The sequence below is a fragment of the Ochlerotatus camptorhynchus genome, unplaced genomic scaffold (genome assembly GCF_037179485.1).
Source record: "Ochlerotatus camptorhynchus isolate MF236.1 unplaced genomic scaffold, CSIRO-AGI_Acam_v1.1 ptg000639l, whole genome shotgun sequence".
Taxonomy (NCBI): Eukaryota; Metazoa; Arthropoda; class Insecta; order Diptera; family Culicidae; genus Ochlerotatus; species Ochlerotatus camptorhynchus.
Window position 1 is genome coordinate 3,884,809 of NW_027041118.1, and position 27,410 is coordinate 3,912,218.

Below are 27,410 nucleotides of genomic sequence, written 5' to 3' on the forward strand. Positions count from 1 at the left end.
AAAAATCGCCAAAAATGCATTTTTTTCACTTCGGTTGAACCCCAAAAATGCATACTAAACGTATTCTGATCCCGTTATTGTCATTCTCTACATCTAGGGGACATTCCATTGCACCATCCTAAAATGGTTACAAGTGTTTCTGAACTCGTTAAGGGTGCCATTTTGATGCTACAAAAATCGCCAAAAATGCATTTTTTTTCCCTTCGGTTGAACCCCAAAAAAACACCCTAAACGTATTCTAATCCCGTTATTATCATTATCTACATCTAGGGGACATTCCATTGCACCATCCTAGAATGGTTACAAGTGGTTCTGAACTCGTTAAGGGTGCCATTTTGATGCTACAAAAATCGTCAAAAATGCATTTTTTTCACTTCGGTTGAACCACAAAAAAACACCCTAAACGTATTTTAATCCCGTTATTATCATTATCTACATTTAGGGGACATTCCATCGCACCATCCTAAAATGGTTAGAAGTGGTTCTGAACTCGTTAAGGGTGCCATTTTGATGCTACAAAAATCGCCAAAAATGCATTTTTTTCACTTCGGTTGAACCACAAAAAAACACCCTAAACGTATTCTAATCTCGTTATTATCATTATCTACATCTAGGGGACATTCCATTGCACCATCCTAAAATGGTTAGAAGTGGTTCTGAACTCGTTAAGGGTGCCATTTTAATGCTACAAAAATCGCCAAAAATGCATTTTTTTTTCACTTCGGTTGAACCCCAAAAAAACACCCTAAACGTATTCTAATCCCGTTATTATCATTATCTACATCTAGGGGACATTCCATTGCACCATTCTAAAATGGTTAGAAGTGGTTCTGAACTTGTTAAGGGTGCCATTTTGATGCTACAAAAATCGCCAAAAATGCATTTTTTTCACTTCGGTTGAACCCCAAAAATGCATACTAAACGCATTCTGATCCCGTTATTGTCATTCTCTACATCTAGGGGACATTCCATTGCACCATCCTAAAATGGTTACAAGTGGTTCTGAACTCGTTAAGGGTGCCATTTTGATGCTACAAAAATCGCCAAAAATGCATTTTTTTTCCCTTCGGTTGAACCCCAAAAAAACACCCTAAACGTATTCTAATCCCGTTATTATCATTATCTACATCTAGGGGACATTCCATTGCACCATCCTAAAATGGTTAGAAGTGGTTCTGAACTCGTTAAGGGTGCCATTTTGATGCTACAAAAATCGCCAAAAATGCATTTTTTTCACTTCGGTTGAACCCCAAAAATGCATACTAAACGTATTCTGATCCCGTTATTGTCATTCTCTACATCTAGGGGACATTCCATTGCACCATCCTAAAATGGTTACAAGTGTTTCTGAACTCGTTAAGGGTGCCATTTTGATGCTACAAAAATCGCCAAAAATGCATTTTTTTTCCCTTCGGTTGAACCCCAAAAAAACACCCTAAACGTATTCTAATCCCGTTATTATCATTATCTACATCTAGGGGACATTCCATTGCACCATCCTAGAATGGTTAGAAGTGGTTCTGAACTCGTTAAGGGTGCCATTTTGATGCTACAAAAATCGTCAAAAATGCATTTTTTTCACTTCGGTTGAACCACAAAAAAACACCCTAAACGTATTTTAATCCCGTTATTATCATTATCTACATTTAGGGGACATTCCATCGCACCATCCTAAAATGGTTAGAAGTGGTTCTGAACTCGTTAAGGGTGCCATTTTGATGCTACAAAAATCGCCAAAAATGCATTTTTTTCACTTCGGTTGAACCACAAAAAAACACCCTAAACGTATTCTAATCCCGTTATTATCATTATCTACATCTAGGGGACATTCCATTGCACCATCCTAAAATGGTTAGAAGTGGTTCTGAACTCGTTAAGGGTGCCATTTTAATGCTACAAAAATCGCCAAAAATGCATTTTTTTTTCACTTCGGTTGAACCCCAAAAAAACACCCTAAACGTATTCTAATCCCGTTATTATCATTATCTACATCTAGGGGACATTCCATTGCACCATTCTAAAATGGTTAGAAGTGGTTCTGAACTTGTTAAGGGTGCCATTTTGATGCTACAAAAATCGCCAAAAATGCATTTTTTTTCACTTCGGTTGAACCCCAAAAAAACACCCTAAACGTATTCTAATCCCGTTATTATCATTATCTACATCTAGGGGACATTCCATTGCACCATCCTAAAATGGTTAGAAGTGGTTCTGAACTCGTTAAGGGTGCCATTTTGATGCTACAAAAATCGCCAAAAATGCATTTTTTTCACTTCGGTTGAACCCCAAAAATGCATACTAAACGTATTCTGATCCCGTTATTGTCATTCTCGACATCTAGGGGACATTCCATTGCACCATCCTAAAATGGTTACAAGTGTTTCTGAACTCGTTAAGGGTGCCATTTTGATGCTACAAAAATCGCCAAAAATGCATTTTTTTTCCCTTCGGTTGAACCCCAAAAAAACACCCTAAACGTATTCTAATCCCGTTATTATCATTATCTACATCTAGGGGACATTCCATTGCACCATCCTAGAATGGTTAGAAGTGGTTCTGAACTCGTTAAGGGTGCCATTTTGATGCTACAAAAATCGTCAAAAATGCATTTTTTTCACTTCGGTTGAACCACAAAAAAACACCCTAAACGTATTTTAATCCCGTTATTATCATTATCTACATTTAGGGGACATTCCATCGCACCATCCTAAAATGGTTAGAAGTGGTTCTGAACTCGTTAAGGGTGCCATTTTGATGCTACAAAAATCGCCAAAAATGCATTTTTTTCACTTCGGTTGAACCACAAAAAAACACCCTAAACGTATTCTAATCTCGTTATTATCATTATCTACATCTAGGGGACATTCCATTGCACCATCCTAAAATGGTTAGAAGTGGTTCTGAACTCGTTAAGGGTGCCATTTTAATGCTACAAAAATCGCCAAAAATGCATTTTTTTTTCACTTCGGTTGAACCCCAAAAAAACACCCTAAACGTATTCTAATCCCGTTATTATCATTATCTACATCTAGGGGACATTCCATTGCACCATTCTAAAATGGTTAGAAGTGGTTCTGAACTTGTTAAGGGTGCCATTTTGATGCTACAAAAATCGCCAAAAATGCATTTTTTTCACTTCGGTTGAACCCCAAAAATGCATACTAAACGCATTCTGATCCCGTTATTGTCATTCTCTACATCTAGGGGACATTCCATTGCACCATCCTAAAATGGTTACAAGTGGTTCTGAACTCGTTAAGGGTGCCATTTTGATGCTACAAAAATCGCCAAAAATGCATTTTTTTTCCCTTCGGCTGAACCCCAAAAAAACACCCTAAACGTATTCTAATCCCGTTATTATCATTATCTACATCTAGGGGACATTCCATTGCACCATCCTAAAATGGTTAGAAGTGGTTCTGAACTCGTTAAGGGTGCCATTTTGATGCTACAAAAATCGCCAAAAATGCATTTTTTTCACTTCGGTTGAACCCCAAAAATGCATACTAAACGTATTCTGATCCCGTTATTGTCATTCTCTACATCTAGGGGACATTCCATTGCACCATCCTAAAATGGTTACAAGTGTTTCTGAACTCGTTAAGGGTGCCATTTTGATGCTACAAAAATCGCCGAAAATGCATTTTTTTTCCCTTCGGTTGAACCCCAAAAAAACACCCTAAACGTATTCTAATCCCGTTATTATCATTATCTACATCTAGGGGACATTCCATTGCACCATCCTAGAATGGTTAGAAGTGGTTCTGAACTCGTTAAGGGTGCCATTTTGATGCTACAAAAATCGTCAAAAATGCATTTTTTTCACTTCGGTTGAACCACAAAAAAACACCCTAAACGTATTTTAATCCCGTTATTATCATTATCTACATTTAGGGGACATTCCATCGCACCATCCTAAAATGGTTAGAAGTGGTTCTGAACTCGTTAAGGGTGCCATTTTGATGCTACAAAAATCGCCAAAAATGCATTTTTTTCACTTCGGTTGAACCACAAAAAAACACCCTAAACGTATTCTAATCTCGTTATTATCATTATCTACATCTAGGGGACATTCCATTGCACCATCCTAAAATGGTTACAAGTGGTTCTGAACTCGTTAAGGGTGCCATTTTGATGCTACAAAAATCGCCAAAAATGCATTTTTTTCACTTCGGTTGAACCCCAAAAAAACACCCTAAACGTATTCTAATCCCGTTATTATCATTATCTACATCTAGGGGACATTCCATTGCACCATCCTAAAATGGTTACAAGTGGTTCTGAACTCGTTAAGGGTGCCATTTTGATGCTACAAAAATCGCCAAAAATGCATTTTTTTCACTTCGGTTGAACCCCAAAAATGCATACTAAACGCATTCTGATCCCGTTATTATCATTATCTACATCTAGGGGACATTCCATTGCACCATCCTAAAATGGTTACAAGTGGTTTTGAACTCGTTAAGGGTGCCATTTTGATGCTACAAAAATCGCCAAAAATGCATTTTTTTCACTCCGGTTGAACCCCAAAAAAACACCCTAAACGTATTCTAATCCCGTTATTATCATTATCTACATCTAGGGGACATTCCATTGCACCATCCTAAAATGGTTACAAGTGGTTCTGAACTCGTTAAGGGTGCCATTTTGATGCTACAAAAATCGCCAAAAATGCATTTTTTTTCACTTCGGTTGAACCCCAAAAATGCATACTAAACGCATTCTGATCCCGTTATTGTCATTCTCTACATCTAGGGGACATTCCATTGTACCATCCTAAAATGGTTACAAGTGGTTCTGAACTCGTTAAGGGTGCCATTTTGATGCTACAAAAATCGCCAAAAATGCATTTTTTTTCACTTTGGTTGAACCCCAAAAATGCATACTAAACGCATTCTGATCCCGTTATTATCATTATCTACATCTAGGGGACATTCCATTGCACCATCCTAAAATGGTTACAAGTGGTTTTGAACTCGTTAAGGGTGCCATTTTGATGCTACAAAAATCGCCAAAAATGCATTTTTTTCACTTCGGTTGAACCCCAAAAAAACACCCTAAACGTATTCTAATCCCGTTATTATCATTATCTACATCTAGGGGACATTCCATTGCACCATCCTAAAATGGTTACAAGTGGTTCTGAACTCGTTAAGGGTGCCATTTTGATGCTACAAAAATCGCCAAAAATGCATTTTTTTTCACTTCGGTTGAACCCCAAAAATGCATTCTAAACGCATTCTGATCCCGTTATTGTCATTATCTACATCTAGGGGACATTCCATTGCACCATCCTAAAATGGTTAGAAGTGGTTCTGAACTCGTTAAGGGTGCCATTTTGATGCTACAAAAATCACCAAAAATGCATTTTTTTCACTTCGGTTGAACCCCAAAAATGCATACTAAACGCATTCTGATCCCGTTATTGTCATTCTCTATATCTAGGGGACATTCCATTGCACCATCCTAAAATGGTTAGAAGTGGTTCTGAACTCGTTAAGGGTGCCATTTTGATGCTACAAAAATCGCCAAAAATGCATTTTTTTTCACTTCGGTTGAACCCCAAAAATGCATACTAAACGCATTCTGATCCCGTTATTGTCATTCTCTACATCTAGGGGACATTCCATTGCACCATCCTAAAATGGTTACAAGTGGTTCTGAACTCGTTAAGGGTGCCATTTTGATGCTACAAAAATCGCCAAAAATGCATTTTTTTCACTTTGGTTGAACCCCAAAAATGCATACTAAACGCATTCTGATCCCGTTATTATCATTATCTACATCTAGGGGACATTCCATTGCACCATCCTAAAATGGTTACAAGTGGTTCTGAACTCGTTAAGGGTGCCATTTTGATGCTACAAAAATCGCCAAAAATGCATTTTTTTTCACTTCGGTTGAACCCCAAAAATGCATTCTAAACGCATTCTGATCCCGTTATTGTCATTATCTACATCTAGGGGACATTCCATTGCACCATCCTAAAATGGTTAGAAGTGGTTCTGAACTCGTTAAGGGTGCCATTTTGATGCTACAAAAATCGCCAAAAATGCATTTTTTTTCACTTCGGTTGAACCCCAAAAATGCATACTAAACGCATTCTGATCCCGTTATTGTCATTCTCTATATCTAGGGGACATTCCATTGCACCATCCTAAAATGGTTACAAGTGGTTCTGAACTTGTTAAGGGTGCCATTTTGATGCTACAAAAATCGCCAAAAATGCATTTTTTTCACTTCGGTTGAACCCCAAAAAAACACCCTAAACGTATTCTAATCCCGTTATTATCATTATCTACATCTAGGGGACATTCCATTGCACCATCCTAAAATGGTTACAAGTGGTTCTGAACTCGTTAAGGGTGCCATTTTGATGCTACAAAAATCGCCAAAAATGCATTTTTTTTCACTTCGGTTGAACCCCAAAAAAACACCCTAAACGTATTCTAATCCCGTTATTATCATTATCTACATCTAGGGGACATTCCATTGCACCATCCTAAAATGGTTACAAGTGGTTCTGAACTCGTTAAGGGTGCCATTTTGATGCTACAAAAATCACCAAAAATGCATTTTTTTCACTTCGGTTGAACCCCAAAAAAACATCCTAAACGTATTCTAATCCCGTTATTATCATTATCTACATCTAGGGGACATTCCATTGCACCATCCTAAAATGGTTAGAAGTGGTTCTGAATTCGTTAAGGGTGCCATTTTGATGCTACAAAAATCACCAAAAATGCATTTTTTTCACTTCGGTTGAACCACAAAAAAACACCCTAAACGTATTCTAATCCCGTTATTATCATTATATACATCTAGGGAACATTCCATTGCACCATCCTAAAATGGTTACAAGTGGTTCTGAACTCGTTAAGGGTGCCATTTTTATGCTACAAAAATCGCCAAAAATGCATTTTTTTTCACTCCGGTTGAACCCCAAAAATGCATACTAAACGCATTCTGATCCCGTTATTATCATTATCTACATCTAGGGGACATTCCATTGCACCATCCTAAAATGGTTACAAGTGGTTCTGAACTCGTTAAGGGTGCCATTTTGATGCTACAAAAATCACCAAAAATGCATTTTTTTCACTTCGGTTGAACCACAAAAAAACACCCTAAACGTATTCTAATCCCGTTATTATCATTATCTACATCTAGGGGACATTCCATTGCACCATCCTAAAATGGTTAGAAGTGGTTCTGAACTCGTTAAGGGTGCCATTTTGATGCTACAAAAATCGCCAAAAATGCATTTTTTTCACTTCGGTTGAACCCCAAAAATGCATACTAAACGCATTCTGATCCCGTTATTATCATTATCTACATCTAGGGGACATTCTATTGCACCATCCTAAAATGGTTACAAGTGGTTCTGAACTCGTTAAGGGTGCCATTTTGATGCTACAAAAATCGCCAAAAATGCATTTTTTTCACTTCGGTTGAACCCCAAAAATGCATACTAAACGCATTCTGATCCCGTTATTATCATTATCTACATCTAGGGGACATTCCATTGCACCATCCTAAAATGGTTACAAGTGGTTCTGAACTCGTTAAGGGTGCCATTTTGATGCTACAAAAATCGCCAAAAATGCATTTTTTTCACTTCGGTTGAACCCCAAAAAAACACCCTAAACGTATTCTAATCCCGTTATTATCATTATCTACATCTAGGGGACATTCCATTGCACCATCCTAAAATGGTTACAAGTGGTTCTGAACTCGTTAAGGGTGCCATTTTGATGCTACAAAAATCGCCAAAAATGCATTTTTTTCACTTCGGTTGAACCCCAAAAAAACATCCTAAACGTATTCTAATCCCGTTATAATCATTATCTACATCTAGGGGACATTCCATTGCACCATCCTAAAATGGTTAGAAGTGGTTCTGAACTCGTTAAGGGTGCCATTTTGATGCTACAAAAATCGCCAAAAATGCATTTTTTTCACTTCGGTTGAACCCCAAAAATGCATACTAAACGCATTCTGATCCCGTTATTATCATTATCTACATCTAGGGGACATTCCATTGCACCATCCTAAAATGGTTACAAGTGGTTCTGAACTCGTTAAGGGTGCCATTTTGATGCTACAAAAATCGCCAAAAATGCATTTTTTTCACTTCGGTTGAACCCCAAAAAAACACCCTAAACGTATTCTAATCCCGTTATTATCATTATCTACATCTAGGGGACATTCCATTGCACCATCCTAAAATGGTTACAAGTGGTTCTGAACTCGTTAAGGGTGCCATTTTGATGCTACAAAAATCGCCAAAAATGCATTTTTTTCACTTCGGTTGAACCCCAAAAAAACATCCTAAACGTATTCTAATCCCGTTATTATCATTATCTACATCTAGGGGACATTCCATTGCACCATCCTAAAATGGTTAGAAGTGGTTCTGAACTCGTTAAGGGTGCCATTTTGATGCTACAAAAATCGCCAAAAATGCATTTTTTTCACTTCGGTTGAACCCCAAAAATGCATACTAAACGCATTCTGATCCCGTTATTGTCATTCTCTACATCTAGGAGACATTCCATTGCACCATCCTAAAATGGTTACAAGTGGTTCTGAACTCGTTAAGGGTGCCATTTTGATGCTACAAAAATCACCAAAAATGCATTTTTTTCACTTCGGTTGAACCACAAAAAAACACCCTAAACGTATTCTAATCCCGTTATTATCATTATCTACATCTAGGAGACATTCCATTGCACCATCCTAAAATGGTTACAAGTGGTTCTGAACTCGTTAAGGGTGCCATTTTGATGCTACAAAAATCGCCAAAAATGCATTTTTTTCACTTCGGTTGAACCCCAAAAATGCATACTAAACGCATTCTGATCCCGTTATTATCATTATCTACATCTAGGGGACATTCCATTGCACCATCCTAAAATGGTTACAAGTGGTTCTGAACTCGTTAAGGGTGCCATTTTGATGCTACAAAAATCGCCAAAAATGCATTTTTTTCACTTCGGTTGAACCCCAAAAAAACACCCTAAACGTATTCTAATCCCGTTATTATCATTATCTACATCTAGGGGACATTCCATTGCACCATCCTAAAATGGTTACAAGTGGTTCTGAACTCGTTAAGGGTGCCATTTTGATGCTACAAAAATCGCCAAAAATGCATTTTTTTCACTTCGGTTGAACCCCAAAAAAACATCCTAAACGTATTCTAATCCCGTTATTATCATTATCTACATCTAGGGGACATTCCATTGCACCATCCTAAAATGGTTAGAAGTGGTTCTGAACTCGTTAAGGGTGCCATTTTGATGCTACAAAAATCGCCAAAAATGCATTTTTTTCACTTCGGTTGAACCCCAAAAATGCATACTAAACGCATTCTGATCCCGTTATTATCATTATCTACATCTAGGGGACATTCCATTGCACCATCCTAAAATGGTTACAAGTGGTTCTGAACTCGTTAAGGGTGCCATTTTGATGCTACAAAAATCGCCAAAAATGCATTTTTTTCACTTCGGTTGAACCCCAAAAAAACATCCTAAACGTATTCTAATCCCGTTATTATCATTATCTACATCTAGGGGACATTCCATTGCACCATCCTAAAATGGTTAGAAGTGGTTCTGAACTCGTTAAGGGTGCCATTTTGATGCTACAAAAATCGCCAAAAATGCATTTTTTTCACTTCGGTTGAACCCCAAAAATGCATACTAAACGCATTCTGATCCCGTTATTATCATTATCTACATCTAGGGGACATTCCATTGCACCATCCTAAAATGGTTAGAAGTGGTTCTGAACTCGTTAAGGGTGCCATTTTGATGCTACAAAAATCGCCAAAAATGCATTTTTTTCACTTCGGTTGAACCCCAAAAAAACATCCTAAACGTATTTAATCCCGTTATTATCATTATCTACATCTAGGGGACATTCCATTGCACCATCCTAAAATGGTTACAAGTGGTTCTGAACTCGTTAAGGGTGCCATTTTGATGCTACAAAAATCGCCAAAAATGCATTTTTTTCACTTCGGTTGAACCCCAAAAATGCATACTAAACGCATTCTGATCCCGTTATTATCATTATCTACATCTAGGGGACATTCCATTGCACCATCCTAAAATGGTTAGAAGTGGTTCTGAACTCGTTAAGGGTGCCATTTTGATGCTACAAAAATCGCCAAAAATGCATTTTTTTCACTTCGGTTGAACCCCAAAAAAACACCCTAAACGTATTCTAATCCCGTTATTATCATTATCTACATCTAGGGGACATTCCATTGCACCATCCTAAAATGGTTAGAAGTGGTTCTGAACTCGTTAAGGGTGCCATTTTGATGCTACAAAAATCGCCAAAAATGCATTTTTTTCACTTCGGTTGAACCCCAAAAAAACATCCTAAACGTATTCTAATCCCGTTATTATCATTATCTACATCTAGGGGACATTCCATTGCACCATCCTAAAATGGTTACAAGTGGTTCTGAACTCGTTAAGGGTGCCATTTTGATGCTACAAAAATCGCCAAAAATGCATTTTTTTCACTTCGGTTGAACCCCAAAAATGCATACTAAACGCATTCTGATCCCGTTATTATCATTATCTACATCTAGGGGACATTCCATTGCACCATCCTAAAATGGTTAGAAGTGGTTCTGAACTCGTTAAGGGTGCCATTTTGATGCTACAAAAATCGCCAAAAATGCATTTTTTTCACTTCGGTTGAACCCCAAAAAAACACCCTAAACGTATTCTAATCCCGTTATTATCATTATCTACATCTAGAGGACATTCCATTGCACCATCCTAAAATGGTTACAAGTGGTTCTGAACTCGTTAAGGGTGCCATTTTGATGCTACAAAAATCGCCAAAAATGCATTTTTTTCACTTCGGTTGAACCCCAAAAAAACATCCTAAACGTATTCTAATCCCGTTATTATCATTATCTACATCTAGGGGACATTCCATTGCACCATCCTAAAATGGTTACAAGTGGTTCTGAACTCGTTAAGGGTGCCATTTTGATGCTACAAAAATCGCCAAAAATGCATTTTTTTCACTTCGGTTGAACCCCAAAAATGCATACTAAACGCATTCTGATCCCGTTATTATCATTATCTACATCTAGGGGACATTCCATTGCACCATCCTAAAATGGTTAGAAGTGGTTCTGAACTCGTTAAGGGTGCCATTTTGATGCTACAAAAATCGCCAAAAATGCATTTTTTTCACTTCGGTTGAACCCCAAAAAAACACCCTAAACGTATTCTAATCCCGTTATTATCATTATCTACATCTAGGGGACATTCCATTGCACCATCCTAAAATGGTTACAAGTGGTTCTGAACTCGTTAAGGGTGCCATTTTGATGCTACAAAAATCGCCAAAAATGCATTTTTTTCACTTCGGTTGAACCCCAAAAAAACATCCTAAACGTATTCTAATCCCGTTATTATCATTATCTACATCTAGGGGACATTCCATTGCACCATCCTAAAATGGTTAGAAGTGGTTCTGAACTCGTTAAGGGTGCCATTTTGATGCTACAAAAATCGCCAAAAATGCATTTTTTTCACTTCGGTTGAACCCCAAAAATGCATACTAAACGCATTCTGATCCCGTTATTATCATTATCTACATCTAGGGGACATTCCATTGCACCATCCTAAAATGGTTACAAGTGGTTCTGAACTCGTTAAGGGTGCCATTTTGATGCTACAAAAATCGCCAAAAATGCATTTTTTTCACTTCGGTTGAACCCCAAAAAAACACCCTAAACGTATTCTAATCCCGTTATTATCATTATCTACATCTAGGGGACATTCCATTGCACCATCCTAAAATGGTTACAAGTGGTTCTGAACTCGTTAAGGGTGCCATTTTGATGCTACAAAAATCGCCAAAAATGCATTTTTTTCACTTCGGTTGAACCCCAAAAAAACATCCTAAACGTATTCTAATCCCGTTATTATCATTATCTACATCTAGGGGACATTCCATTGCACCATCCTAAAATGGTTACAAGTGGTTCTGAACTCGTTAAGGGTGCCATTTTGATGCTACAAAAATCGCCAAAAATGCATTTTTTTCACTTCGGTTGAACCCCAAAAATGCATACTAAACGCATTCTGATCCCGTTATTGTCATTCTCTACATCTAGGGGACATTCCATTGCACCATCCTAAAATGGTTACAAGTGGTTCTGAACTCGTTAAGGGTGCCATTTTAATGCTACAAAAATCACCAAAAATGCATTTTTTTCACTTCGGTTGAACCCCAAAAATGCATTCTAAACGTATTCTAATCCCGTTATTATCATTATCTACATCTAGGGAACATTCCATTGCACCATCCTAAAATGGTTAGAAGTGGTTCTGAACTCGTTAAGGGTGCCATTTTTATGCCACAAAAATCGCTAAAAATGCATTTTTTTTCACTTCGGTTGAACCCCAAAAATGCATTTTAAACGCATTCTGATCCCGTTATTGTCATCCTCTGCACCCACGGGACATTCCATTGCACCATCCTGGAATGGTTAGAAGTGGTTCTGAACTCGTTAAGGGTGCCATTTTGATGCTACAAAAATCGCCAAAAATGCATTTTTTCACTTCGGTTGAACCCCAAAAATGCATACTAAACGCATTCTGATCCCGTTATTGTCATTCTCTACATCTAGGGGACATTCCATTGCACCATCCTAAAATGGTTACAAGTGGTTCTGAACTCGTTAAGGGTGCCATTTTGATGCTACAAAAATCGCCAAAAATGCATTTTTTTCACTTCGGTTGAACCCCAAAAATGCATACTAAACGCATTCTGATCCCGTTATTTTCATTCTCTACATCTAGGGGACATTCCATTGCACCATCCTAAAATGGTTAGAAGTGGTTCTGAACTCGTTAAGGGTGCCATTTTGATGCTACAAAAATCGCCAAAAGTGCATTTTTTTCACTTCGGTTGAACCCCAAAAAAACACCCTAAACGTATTCTAATCCCGTTATTATCATTATCTACATCTAGGGGACATTCCATTGCACCATCCTAAAATGGTTAGAAGTAGTTCTGAACTCGTTAAGGGTGCCATTTTGATGCTACAAAAATCGCCAAAAATGCATTTTTTCACTTCGGTTGAACCCCAAAAATGCATACTAAACGCATTCTGATCCCGTTATTGTCATTCTCTACATCTAGGGGACATTCCATTGCACCATCCTAAAATGGTTAGAAGTGGTTCTGAACTCGTTAAGGGTGCCATTTTGATGCTACAAAAATCGCCAAAAATGCATTTTTTTTCACTTCGGTTGAACCCCAAAAATGCATACTAAACGCATTCTGATCCCGTTATTTTCATTCTCTACATCTAGGGGACATTCCATTGCACCATCCTAAAATGGTTAGAAGTGGTTCTGAACTCGTTAAGGGTGCCATTTTGATGCTACAAAAATCGCCAAAAGTGCATTTTTTTCACTTCGGTTGAACCCCAAAAAAACACCCTAAACGTATTCTAATCCCGTTATTATCATTATCTACATCTAGGGGACATTCCATTGCACCATCCTAAAATGGTTAGAAGTAGTTCTGAACTCGTTAAGGGTGCCATTTTGATGCTACAAAAATCGCCAAAAATGCATTTTTTTTCACTTCGGTTGAACCCCAAAAATGCATACTAAACGCATTCTGATCCCGTTATTGTCATTCTCTACATCTAGGGGACATTCCATTGCACAATCCTAAAATGGTTAGAAGTGGTTCTGAACTCGTTAAGGGTGCCATTTTGATGCTACAAAAATCGCCAAAAGTGCATTTTTTTCACTTCGGTTGAACCCCAAAAAAACACCCTAAACGTATTCTAATCCCGTTATTATCATTATCTACATCTAAGGGACATTCCATTGCACCATCCTAAAATGGTTAGAAGTGGTTCTGAACTCGTTAAGGGTGCCATTTTGATGCTACAAAAATCGCCAAAAATGCATTTTTTTCACTTCGGTTGAACCACAAAAAAACACCCTAAACGTATTCTAATCCCATTATTATCATTATCTACATCTAGGGAACATTCCATTGCACCATCCTAAAATGGTTAGAAAGTGGTTCTGAACTCGTTAAGGGTGCCATTTTGATGCTACAAAAATCGCCAAAAATGCATTTTTTTTCACTTCGGTTGAACCACAAAAAACACCCTAAACGTATTCTAATCCCGTTATAATCATTATCTACATCTAGGGGACATTCCATTGCACCATCCTAAAATGGTTAGAAGTGGTTCTGAACTCGTTAAGAGTGCCATTTTGATGCTACAAAAATCGCCAAAAATGCATTTTTTTCACTTCGGTTTGATGTGATATCAAAATTTATTTTTTGTTGTGTAATGACACAATTCTAGGGGTTGGCCCGTTTAAAAAAAATGACAAAAAAATGTCCCCCATATAAATGGGCCACTCTATTGCGCCACCGAAGCGAACATCGTAATTAAGCTCAGTTTCAAAATACAATTAGTCGCACAACAGCTCCAACTATCCCCTCAGAATCCAATTAACAAACGCTGTTTCCTCTCCGTTTTCAGCCATACGAGTGATGAATTGCACCGAATTAGTTTAACAAACCGACAAACTAGAACACACGCTTTTCTCTCGGAACAAGTGTACCTAGCAGTGAAATAGTCGGATCAAGAAAAGAATAGAAAAAAAAAACTTGAACTCGCTCATATCCCAGTGCACATTTGTGAATCCCGCGTGAAGAATTGCATCATCAACAGCAACAGTGACTCGGTACGACACGTCAGTGAGAGTATAATTGAAAATTTCCGCGTTGTATCCTCGTCGTCATCGTCGTCGTCGCCGTCGTCGGTAAAGTGGTGGAAAATCAGACTGAATCAAGATTCACAGCACGCCCGCCGCACTTGTGCAGGGGCATATCCCTCAGGGTATTCAGTGGACGAGTCATGTGAGCAGCATTGTGCAGTGCAGCACCGGGCATCTCATTAAACGGGGGGAGGTGCTGAGTAATTACAAAGGCATTGCCCCACGGAGCGCAGGAGAGAAAGAGCATTCGTATCCATAAATGAGCAGATTGTAATTACACGCTGGTGAAAATGTTGGATAAATTAACGTTTTATGTTGGAGTCTACCTACTACTGTTGCACAGCAAGATTAAAGGTAGGTTGAATCATTCCATAGAAGACCTGTTGTTATTGTATTAGCATAATATCCGTTATCGCTAGCAAGAAGGAGGCCTCAAATTGAATAACAATGTTGTTGTATGAGTTGAGATTAAATGGATCATGAGGGAACTGTATGTATATGTGTGAGTAGGTCTGAACGAAGGATCGCATGAACACTTTTATCTGTCTGCGAGCGGAAGTTATTGCAGGGAGCCGTGGAACAACTTTCTCAATCTAATTACATCTTGACACTTGAATATATGTTTATATACTTTGCATGGCGTTTATTGCTCCGTCTCTTCTGCTTGATTGGTTTCTCGTGGCGTGTGAGATTTGCGATTTTGATTTCAATATTATTTTTATCTTGGTGATACAAGGGTGCAATGATTATTAATGCTACCACACGCCGCACAGTGGGGTATTTATTAATTATGGCTGGCCAAAAAATTTAACCACTCTAACTTGTCACATAGGGTTAACTACCCCATTTCCGGCCTATTAAGCACAACCCGCACTTAGTCTTTCTTAATCTAGCGTAGTTTAGCACCAAACGGAATGTTATTATTACTGATGGCTTACAAATGTATTTACCTTTCCGTACGTACCGTAAGATTTGATAAAGAAAAACCAATCGTTGAGATATTTTAAAAAGTCTAACACTGCTTCTTGATGCCAAACTCGGCCTACGGATTCTAAACTCGGCCTAACGCATTGAAACGTCAATGAATTCACTTCGGCCTATCGGATGAAGATAAAAATTGATTCGGTCGGAGCGCTTTTTTTTTGTTTTTGGGAATAATGGGTTCTAACCTTCATGGCACGCGTTCTCATTGACTTTCTTCCGTAGCTTATTAACTAAAGTATCGTGCCAAATGAATAATTGACTTGTTAACTCTGAAATCATGGATTTATTTGAAGTTTTCTGCTCGATAGGCCCAAAATGGGCGATTGGGCCGAAGTAGCTCTCTACCCTACATTTTATTATTCAAGGATAATAAAAATATTTGGTCAAAAAAGGGCGGAGTCGTGTTTTGGCGGGGGGATAATCATGTTATAATGATGTTTTTTTTAAAGATTTGTAAGTCCTGCTATTTTCTTGGCCGCCGGCGTAAAAACTTATAAGAATGTAAAAAATTGAAGATTTTTTTGACGTTTTACAATCAGTCATTGTAAAGTAAGTTCAACTAAAATAGAACATGATATTTATGTTAAGATTTGAGATTTAAGGTGAAAGTTGATGGAATCCACAAATGGCCTATATTTTGTTTGTTTTGCCTTAACACTTAGAATGTTTGGCGGCACAGATCTTAGAAATTAAAAGGATTTTGTGTGCCGAATTAAAATCATTCTTTTGCTGCACTGAAGCATACATGTCATTTCAATTTCATGCACGAACACTTTGTAGTTTCTGAGATTCGAGTATTAATTTTCATGAGATGTCATGAGACATTGAGTATTAATTTTCATGAGATAAATTCATCTTCTGAAAACATTTGGCCAAATTCTTACTTCCTTAGTCTTGAAATCACACCATCTAGTGTTTCCTGCCCGGGCAATTTACCAGAATTATCATTTCCCGATTCCCAGAAAACTAGTTTGACTTCCCGAGAAGCAGTTTTTTTTTGTACGAAAACTATCATAAACATCATGACATCAACGCAAACCATTAACATTAGCGGGTAGGGGAAGCTTTCCCCTTCCCGATGATGTTGTTGGTTTGCGTGGGCGACCCTCGGTTGGCTAGAAAAAAGCATACAAAGGTTTGATTACAAAAAGCTTGTATGCCCTTTTCACATGTGGCTCTTGATATGTTATATTTAAAATGACCACACAACTTTTGGGGAACATTTATTGAAATTTCCGGAGATATAACATGAGGCATAACATCTCTGATCACGCCTTCCTTCGGAAAGGAAGTAAAGCCGTTGGTCCACGGTTCATGAGTTGATGAGTCGATAGGTAGAATCCAGGTGTAGGAGCTTGCCTCCCTGGTGTCGGTAGAATTGGTGCTCAGCACGGAAAACAAGATCGACGAAAAAAAAAATCAAGGGAAAAAACTAAAGGGTTGTGTCCTAGACACGACCGCAGCATGGCGTAGAACTACGGAAAATTGATGCATGCATTTTTGACTACTGCATTTTTGACTACTTTACTTTGCATTTTTGACTACTTTACGTTGTCTTAATCTTTTTAAGTATTTCATTGTTTCGGTTATGGTTTAATGTTGGTTCAAGTATTTTTCCTAAAATGTAATAAACTATGAAAATTCAAATATGGAATCCTAAACAAGCCTTTATATATTTTTGAGTAGCATCCCAGTCTAGTCCACAAAGCCACCATGCATGTTGTGGAATAAAACAATTGCCAAAAAATACATTAATTTTTTTTTTCAGTAGCTCCATCATTAGCTTTAAATTAGATTTCTGAAGCAGAGAAGAAAGTGAAGACGGTACTTTATCTTCTTCTTTCCTTTATTTAACGTCGGTCTCTGTTCCGCAATCTAGTGCCAATCACCGACGGACATCGATTGCCATCCATTGACGGCAATCGAATGTGCAGGAAGGCAGCTTCCACACCTGCGTAGGATATCGCACCCATTCAACACACATGGGCCGGGACCAACGGCTTTACTTCCCTTCCGAAGGAAGACGTGACCAGAGATTTTTATGCCTCAGAAAAATCCCACCGACCTCGGCTGGGATTGAACCCAGACCCATTGGGGTGTGAGAAAGCAGTCACGCTTACCACTACACCACCGGCGCCGGCTAAGACGGTACTTTAAATATTGAACAAAATGTTGGTTCATATGTCAACGAAGTAGGGGAGGAAGAGGTATAACGATCATACGGGGTTTTAGCACCTCTTTGTTCTCCAATTTGGAGGACAACCCTAACATAAAATTACATGCATCATCATTATGTAGCTTACAGCATGTTCGTAGAATGATGCTAAATAGAATACTGTGTATTTTCTCAAATCAAACGTCTGGTTTCCAATAATTACATTAATTGAAAATTAGGGAGATTAAATTATTGAAGGCATGAGGCAAATTGTGACCTCAAACGAATAAAACTTATCATGTGACACTTCAAAGTTCAATTGTAGTCATTTGAGGGGCCCTGTTCCACATTGGCCACACCTGGACATGTTTCGATACCCTTGAAAAAGTGGCCAGTTTCTGAATATGATCTCAAACCATTGAATCACATTAAAATTCAAGAACCAGTTCAATGGCAGTTATTCGGAATAGCCAGGATCCAGTCAATGTCCAGAAACACCATGGAAAGTCTTGGCTCTTAATCCATTATGCGATGCTTCAAATCACATGAGAATTCAACTACTTCCTCTATGCACTGTTTAAGAAAGTTGTGACTAGGAAAGTAAACAGAAAATTATGTTGCTGCGTGCGAAGAAAATTGTAAACAAACCGAAGCACACATGACAGCCAATGCAAGAACTAACTAGGTCCAACCATGATACAAATATACATTAGAAATTTTGCCAAATATTCAACCTTTTCAATAAAATAATGCAATAATAGTCTGCTAACATGAAGTTTACATCTTTAAGCAGTATTAAACTGCACAAAAAGTTTGAAAATGTAAGTAAACATTCCACTTGTGGACGTTCTAAAGTGAACCCTGTTGATGGGAAAATTAATTAAAAGTGAGCTATATTTGAAAACAAAATAAAATCAAAATAACATTAATCATTAAAACAATTTTTTTTCTTTATAGTAATAAGCTTTTAGAAGAAGTTTCTTAGACTTTCTTGGACTAAATTAGCGCTGGTAAAAATAAGTCCAACCAAAATTCATAGCTCCATAGGTTGTTACAAATTAGTTTGAATTTCTTCAGTGCCCCAACCAGTAGATGGTGAACCGAAGGGGTGTTAACATCTGTGCGGATTTGCTAGCGCCACGCCGTCCAAAGGTCAAATCAGAACGATGCACAGTGGTTGAAAAGTCCATTTTGACGCTCTTCATTAATAGCACCATGGAGAGCGGATTTAGAGCAATGACGTCTTGAACAAAGTTGATGAGTATGACATGCTTCATATTTTGAAGGCATGGGTTTTGTGATTAATCCCCCTAAAAGTGAAATGAAATATTTATTTTTTCACAATGTCGAGATAAATGGTTGACGTCTTTAGCAAAGTTGTAGCAAAAATGATTACAAACAACTTTGCTGAAAACATAAAAGTCCTAAATTTCACTCAAATCGAGATAGAGAGCGTTGTTTGAGGACGGACCCCCAAAAACACGTTTTTCATCAAAACACATATTTTCTTTAATTTTAGGTCCTCATTATGTTCAACAAAGTTGATTGGTATACTAAAATACACATCGTTCTAGAACATACTATGCCTGCATCATTTTAATAGGATGAGTTATTGATAAATTTTCTTCTATTTTCCTCATATTTTGGCCTTGCGTATCTTTCTTAGGTGCAGGAAGGTGCAGATGAAAACTAAATTAAAAGAGCTTTCAAATGGTGGTAAATTTGTCCGTCCACGACCGTCTGCTGGGGAGTTGTGATCAAAACAAGTATCTATATCTTTACTCTGTTTTATGGTATAACCAGTATAAAAAAGATAATCAACTTCAATATATCCACATATTTTTCTTGATTAAATTCTTTTAGCTCGATTGGTTTTGCATTTTTGTTGTCAATATTTTGTATTGTATTCAATTATCATCATTATTATCATAATCATAACCATTAATATAATCATTATCGTTTCCTTCAGCTTCTTCTGCTAGCAGCTGTTTAGCATCGCTCGACAATGACATCTCGTGCTTTTTAGGCCATCCACGAATGCTAGTAATCAATGGATCTGATAATACTAGGAGCCAGTTCAATAGATCACGATTTGTAAGCGATCTTGATTGCTTGCGGGTATTGAACTCTTGGTATCTGTTAAATGAAAGTTTTATTAATTTATTCGTTGTTATTTTGGTTAAATACATTTAACTTTTCCAATCCTTGTTCCTTTTCTCCTGTGCTTCCTCAGAAAGCTGACCGATTAGAACAAGGAAATGTTCAATCACGGCTGATCCATGTATCAATATTTTATGAATACTAGCTGGCAAGTAATACCAGGTTCGATAGGTTGGTGTTGATTAACAAAACCAAAGCTTGTAGATCTGTGTATTCGGGTATAGGGTTGCTCAAGGACTTCTTCAAAGAATGAACCAACTTATTTTCATCTGCAGGACTTGCGTGAGAAACGGTTTTCAGGATATCCGTCACCTCTTTCTCACCTGATTATCTCATCTTCCTTTGTGTCGCAAATGCTAGCTCATTAAGATGGTAGCTATTCCGATCATCTGCAGTTTTCTTCCTCTACGTTGTTTCACAACATTCTTCGAAAGGAACAACCTTCCGTCCTGCCACACTTTTTGCATTTTCAGAAGTAGACGGAAGCAAGTTTAAAACGTTTTCAGGAAGCGTAAACGGCTTACTGAAATACTCGGCGTGACACTTGACAACCATGCAAGAGCATGTTTGGTCCAGAGCTTTTCAAAAAAAGTCGCACATCGTTTTCACGGGTTTTCCGACATGTGCAACCACATCCGGCATAATATTCAAATTTATGGCATAACACTGGAGTACCTTCTTATAAACGCAGTTGAATTTTGATGATCGGCCTCCACTCGTTTTTGACCAGAGTGATAAAAGATCACGCTTATCAATTTCAACTTAAATTGAATCAAGAAAAAAAAAGATCAATGGCACTTGTTGTGATCTAACGATGAATTGAAAAATTTAAAAGAAATTAAGCCCTTCCAGATAATGTAATTTTACTTCAAAGCCCTGATCTCGTAGCTTCCTCTACTGTCCGGTTTCTTTGACAGAATTAGTCTCTCTCTCCTTCACTTGGCTTCCGCAGTTCTTCTATCTTACATGCTTTCATATACTTTCACAATTCTCGATAAACATTTCAAATGGTCCTATCTGCTTTGATCGATTCTCTTCATCGACTTTCTCTTTTGATAACCACTGCTATGCTAACAGATTTCGCACTAATTATTCAACATAGTTTAATAAAGGAGATTCTTATCTAGCATCCAAAACGTGAAATACAATAGCGAAAAGTTTTGAAGCTGATTTAATAACGGAAGAGAAAATCGATGAAGAGAATCGATCAATGCAGATAAGAGCTTTTGAAATGTTTATCTAGAATTGCTTCACGCTTGATGAAAAACAGTGATGAGCTTTATGGAAAAACACTTATCGACTCACAAGTTTAACTGAATTTAACAGTTTTTTTTTCATTCTTGATGCTTCAGTTTGCCCTCTGGGCAATTTTTGGAAAGAAAATGTGCCGTTCTTGAATTTGATAAGCCCTGAGAAGTAGAAAATTTGTTTATTGAGTCGGTTACTATGGAAACGAATTTATTACGCGGTATAAAACACACTATCCCCTTGTTGTTGACATGACTTCTATAAAGCCTATCTACGGGTGTTTGTTTTGATCATAACTCTCCAGCAGACGGTCGTGGACGGACAAATTAACCACCATTTGAAAGCTCTTTTAATGTAGTTTTAGATGCATTTGACTTCATCTGCACCTTTTTGCACCTAAGAAAGATACGCAAGTCCAAAATATGAGGAAAATAGAAGAAAATTTATCAATAACTCATCCTATTAAAATGATGTAGGTATAGTATGTTTTAGAACGATGTGTATTTTAGTATACCAATCAACTTTGTTGAACATAATGAGGACCTAAAATTAAAGAAAATATGTGTTTTGATGAAAAACGTGTTTTTGGGGGTCCGTCCTCAAACAACGCTCTCTATCTCGATTTGAGTGAAATTTAGGACTTTTATGTTTTCAGCAAAGTTGTTTGTAATCATTTTTGCTACAACTTTGCTAAAGACGTCAACCATTTATCTCGACATTGTTAAAAAATAAATTTTTCATTTCACTTCTAGGGGGATTAAACACAAAACCCATGCCTTCAAAATATGAAGCATGTCATACTCATCAACTTTGTTCAAGACGTCCTTACTCTAAATCCGCTCTCCATGGTGCTATTAATTAAGAGCGTCAAAATGGACTTTTCAACCACTGTGCGATGTGGAACTAAGGGTACTCGATTATGGCGACTGGGTTTGGGGAAAACGTTTATTTCATGAAAACAGTAAGAAAATTATCACTTGTACATTTTTCAAAAAAAAAATCGAAATTTTTTAAATATAGTTAAATTTATTGCAGCAGCTTTGTAAAGTAATATCCTATCGATTGGCGTATTTGGATATAGATTTCAACTATAAATGACAAAGTAACAAGCGTTCAAAACCTAACACTTTTTTTACCATACATATTTTTTGATTTGCACCCCCAGTATAGTCGACAAAGACGTAGTTCTACGTAAAAAAAAAAAGATTTTCAAAGTTCACTAGCTTATAATATACTTACCAACTTTCAGCTGGTAGCTTCGCCTTCGGTAATTCCTTAGCTGTTAAATCTTCAGCACCGTGGATCCCCGGTAATCTAACTGTTCTTAATTTGTACAATTTTTAGTTCTAGCCTCGCTGTCATCTAGCGCATGGAATAGAGTAAAGGCCCAAACGCAATGTGGGCGGAAGTGGAACGGAAACGGCAAGTTTGACAGTTGTCACAAATGCCATCAAGATGCCTAATTGGAGTCGATTTGGTTCTAAATCGTTTTCAATCCGACAAGTAGGCTTACTCAGATTGAACTTTTCCGCTTTTCACGCTGCCGTTCCGCTTCCGCTGTAATTGCGCTTGAGCCTTAAAGCGGAACGAAACGATGCGAAATGGAACGCAAAATCAAAACAAAACCACAAATTCTTTGGTACAAGCAATGTAAATATTTACCTTATTTCCAGGTAATCATGACGTTTGATTATTGAAAACAATTTGAATGTAGAAAAGAGACCTACTGCTGTCATGATTACCTGGATTTTGTCAAATAAGGTAAATATTTACATTGCTTGTACCAAAGAATAAGGCTAACAGAAACTCAATTTTCTAATGATCATAGGGTTACAAGAAGTTCAAAATAAAAATGAACCCCGTTGATATGCACGAAGTGTCGTTCAGCTTAACGGGGGTCCACAGTATTGTAGGATATCCCTTTTATACCGGTGCCATTCTAAACATGCGATTATAACCATTTCCACAGAATCTGGGTACATTTTACTCATCGGAATAAAACTGGTTTACGCAGCTTCTGACAACTTCTTATTGCACATAAGAATGGGTACCGTCTACCAGAATAGCGTGTTGAAGAAGTGAATTCTACTCAATTTAGAGTTGTTTGCATGGACCGTGGACCGCGTTGGCTAATGTTAGCTAAACATCTAAACTATCTAAATCGTTTTCGTTATTGATTTTTTTTAACGCTATCAATCGTCAATCGTTTTACGCAGTTTCTGGATGTTCTAGCTCAAAAGAATGCCTTTCCAGGATTTCTTTCTCCCGGATTAATGCTTCAAGCAGGTAAACAGGTTTGGAAATATTGTAAATTTCAGCTAAGCCATACCAAAGTTTACTAAATTTTAGGGAAGTGGACTTCTGGACAAACTTCTGTCGCAACCCGTCACTCAACAAGAGCAGTCTAATTTGTTCTTTGCATTTTCAAGATTCCGACTTCTACAATCCGAAGAACAAAACTTAAGGGTTGGTATACACGCATAAAAATTAATGACGAATAGTGAATCTTCATAACCAATCATTTTAAGTTTGTTTCCTTACGCTCGTCCGTGCCTGTTTCAGGGAATCAGCGATACTGATGATCTATTGCCAGATGCCGAAGCGGCACCAATGGAGGAGGAAATTCATTTGTATACTTCAAGTGAAATCTATAGAAGTGGGTTCTATTTCCGATGATAATGCTATTCCGTATATCCCGCATACCATGAACCGTACCTCCATCAATATTGGCATTGAAAATGACCACAATTATTGCGCAAATATTAAAATTTAATTAATTTTTTCCTTGATTTTCTTTCCGTCGATCTTATTTTCCGTGCTGAGCACCAATGCTACCGACACCAGGAAGGCAGCTCCTACACCTGGACTCTACCTATCGACCCATCAACCCATGGACCGGAGACCAACGACTTTACTTCCTTTCCGAAGGAGGGGGGATCAGAGATATTATGCCTTAGAACATCCCGGCGGCGCCAACTGGGATTGAACCCAGGCCTGCTGGGATGAGAGGTAATCACGCTAACCACTACATCACCGGCGCCGCAAAAAAATATAATTCGATGCATGGACCGAATCGAAGAAAATCGGTGACGGTTGCGTTATTTTAATTGAAATTTTAATAATTTTTTTTTATTTTTTTTAAGTTTTTGAGTTTTTTTTTTTCTTACCGTGTTTGTTAATCTTTAATTAGATCCGTTTGCATTGCGTTGACGTAAATTTGATAGTGAGACAATAGATTTAGCTGTCACTTTGCCGCAACGCGTCCGATTTGGAACTAATGTGCGTGGGGCTTTAGCATGTTAAAATTTTTCTTCCTGTCAGTTGCCAATGTGGTTTTTATTATTTATTTGGTTCACCTCTAAGCTAATAATACATTCAAACTATATCACGTAGTTTAGGCACTTTTGATATCATATTATATTACGTTATTACGTTATTAATATAAACTATAGTCTGAACGTAGTACAATTTCATGACGTCATGGTAGGCATGTAACATATATGAGAAAGATTACACGCTTAAATAATAAGGCCAAGAATGTTTTGAGTCACCTTTCTCACCGGGAGAAGGTATTACAACCGGTGAAAACTAATGATTTTAAATGGGCTCACTACTTGACTAGCCTATTGGTCCCAAGCAAATCGATTAACGTACCCCATTCTAGTCGAAATTCTAGCACTACACAATGTTTGTTTTGATTCGCTATGAAAGTTTGACAGATAAAATGAGGGATTCGTGGATTTTCCTATGTTTCGAGGAGTGCATTGATTAGCTTGAGACCGAAGATAGTACCAGAGCTGAGCCAAAAAGTTGATTACGTTTCTTCGGGACCTACTAGTCTTAGAGTTACCTCTATGGTATTACTTATGCGTCTTTTCAGAAACATATGGAAATTCTGGACGTGAACCATATTGTTAATGTATAATATTTGCTACCTCTGAAGTATACAATGTAGGCATTCAGAATCTGTTTTGGCTTATTTTGAGAAATCGACTTTTGGCCAGCTAGCGTAGAACAAATACCCCTCCATGCGCCGGTCGTTTCATGCATATAGCAAATAGCAGTAACAAATATCTAAAGAATAATACAAAAAAAGAAATATTCCCACAATGTCATTCTAATACCAAATTAAGCAAATGCAATACCAAATCGACTTCGAAGTCGTAGCACTGCAGGAACTTTGCTGGACGGGACAAAAGGTATGGAAAAGCGGGCATCGAGCGGCTACTTTCTACCAGAGCTGTGGCACCACCAACGAGCTGGGAACCGGCTTTGTATTGCTGGGTAAGATGCGCCAACGCGTGATTGGTTGGCAGCCGATCAACGCGAGGATGTGCAAGTTGAGGATTAAGGGCCGTTTCTTCAACTACAGCATCATCAGCGTGCGCTGCCCACACGAAGGGAGACCCGACGACGAGAAAGAAGCGTTCTATGCGCAGCTGGAGCAGGTGTACGACGGCTGTTCGCAACGGGACGTCAAAATCGTCATCGGCGACATGAACGCTCAGGTAGGACGGGAGGCAATGTATAGACCGGCAATCGGGCCAAACAGCCTGCATGCCGTATCGAAAGACAACGGTCAACGATGCGTTAACTTTGCAGCCTCCCGGGGTATGGTAGTTCGAAGCACCTTTTTCCCCCGCAAGGATATCCACAAAGCCACCTGGAGAACACCTGACCAACACACAGAAAACCAAATCGATCACGTTCTAATCGACGGGAAATTCTTCTCCGACATTATCAACGTCCGCACGTACCGCAGTGCGAACATAGATTCGGACCACTACCTATTTGCAGTATGCATGCGCTCAAAACTCTCGACGGTGCATAACACACGTCGAAGTCGAACTCCACGACCCAACATTGAGCAACTACGGGACACCGGAGTTGCCCAGGACTACGCGCAGCAGCTGGAAGTTGCACTACCCACGGAAGAGCAGCTTGGCGCAGCTTCTCTTGAAGATGGCTGGAGGGGCATCCGTTCAGCCATAGGTAGTACTGCTGCAGCGGCACTAGGTACTGCAATCCCGGACCGAAGAAATGACTGGTTTGACGGCGAATGCAAACTGTTAGTAGAGGAGAAGAATGCAGCACGGGCGAGAATGCTGCAACACCGCACGAGATTGAATGTGGAGCGATACAGACAAGCGCGGAACAGACAAAACTCGGTTTTCCGAAGGAAGAAGCGTCAGCAGGAAGACCGAGATCGCGAGGCGATGGAAAATCTGTACCGCGTAAACGACACACGGAAGCTCTACGAGAAGCTAAATAGTTCGCGCAAAGGCTACGTGCCGCAAGCCGATATGTGCAAGGACTTGGACGGTAACCTTCTCACGAACGAGTGTGAGGTGATTGAGAGGTGGAAGCAGTACTATGACGAGCACCTCAACGGTGAAGCAGCAGAAAACGAAGGTGGCACGGCAACAGACCTTGGAGCACGCGCAGAAGACGACATGCTACCGGCCCCTGATCTTCAAGAAGTTGAGGAGGAGATCGGTCGGCTGAAGAACAACAAAGCAACGGGTGTAGATCAACTACCAAGTGAGCTATTGAAATACGGTGGTGAAGCACTGGCTAGAGCGCTGCACTGGGTAATTGCCAAGATTTGGGAGGAGGAGATATTACCGGAGGAGTGGATGGTAGGTGTATGCCCAATCTACAAAAAGGGCGACAAGTTGGATTGCTGCAACTACCACGCGATCACACTGCTGAGCGCCGCCTACAAGGTACTCTCCCAAATTCTATGCCGCCGTCTGTCACCATATGCAAGAGAGTTCGTGGGGCAATACCAGGCGGGATTCATGGGTGCCCGCGCTACCACGGACCAAATTTTCGCGATTCGGCAAGTTCTGCAGAAATGCTGCGAATACAACGTGCCCACACATAATTTGTTCATCGATTTCAAATCCGCATACGACACAATCGATCGAGATCAGCTATGGCAGATTATGCACGGGTACGGATTTCCGGATAAACTGACGCGATTGGTCAAGGCGACGATGAATCGAGTGATGTGCGTTGTTCGAGTATCGGGGACACTCTCGAGTCCCTTTGAATCTCGA

At 38.7% G+C, this 27,410-nt stretch overlaps 1 protein-coding gene across 1 annotated transcript in view; it reads left to right on the forward strand.

Moving 5' to 3' along the window:
• LOC135714374 (zwei Ig domain protein zig-8-like) overlaps window positions 1–27,410 on the forward strand; it is a 319,903-nt gene that overhangs the window by 138,213 nt on the left and 154,280 nt on the right. Inside the window, exon 3 of the mRNA XM_065237723.1 lies at window positions 14,564–15,155. Coding sequence (XP_065093795.1) covers window positions 15,092–15,155 — 64 coding nt within the window. The 5' untranslated portion in view covers window positions 14,564–15,091. The remainder of the gene's footprint in view (window positions 1–14,563; window positions 15,156–27,410) is intronic.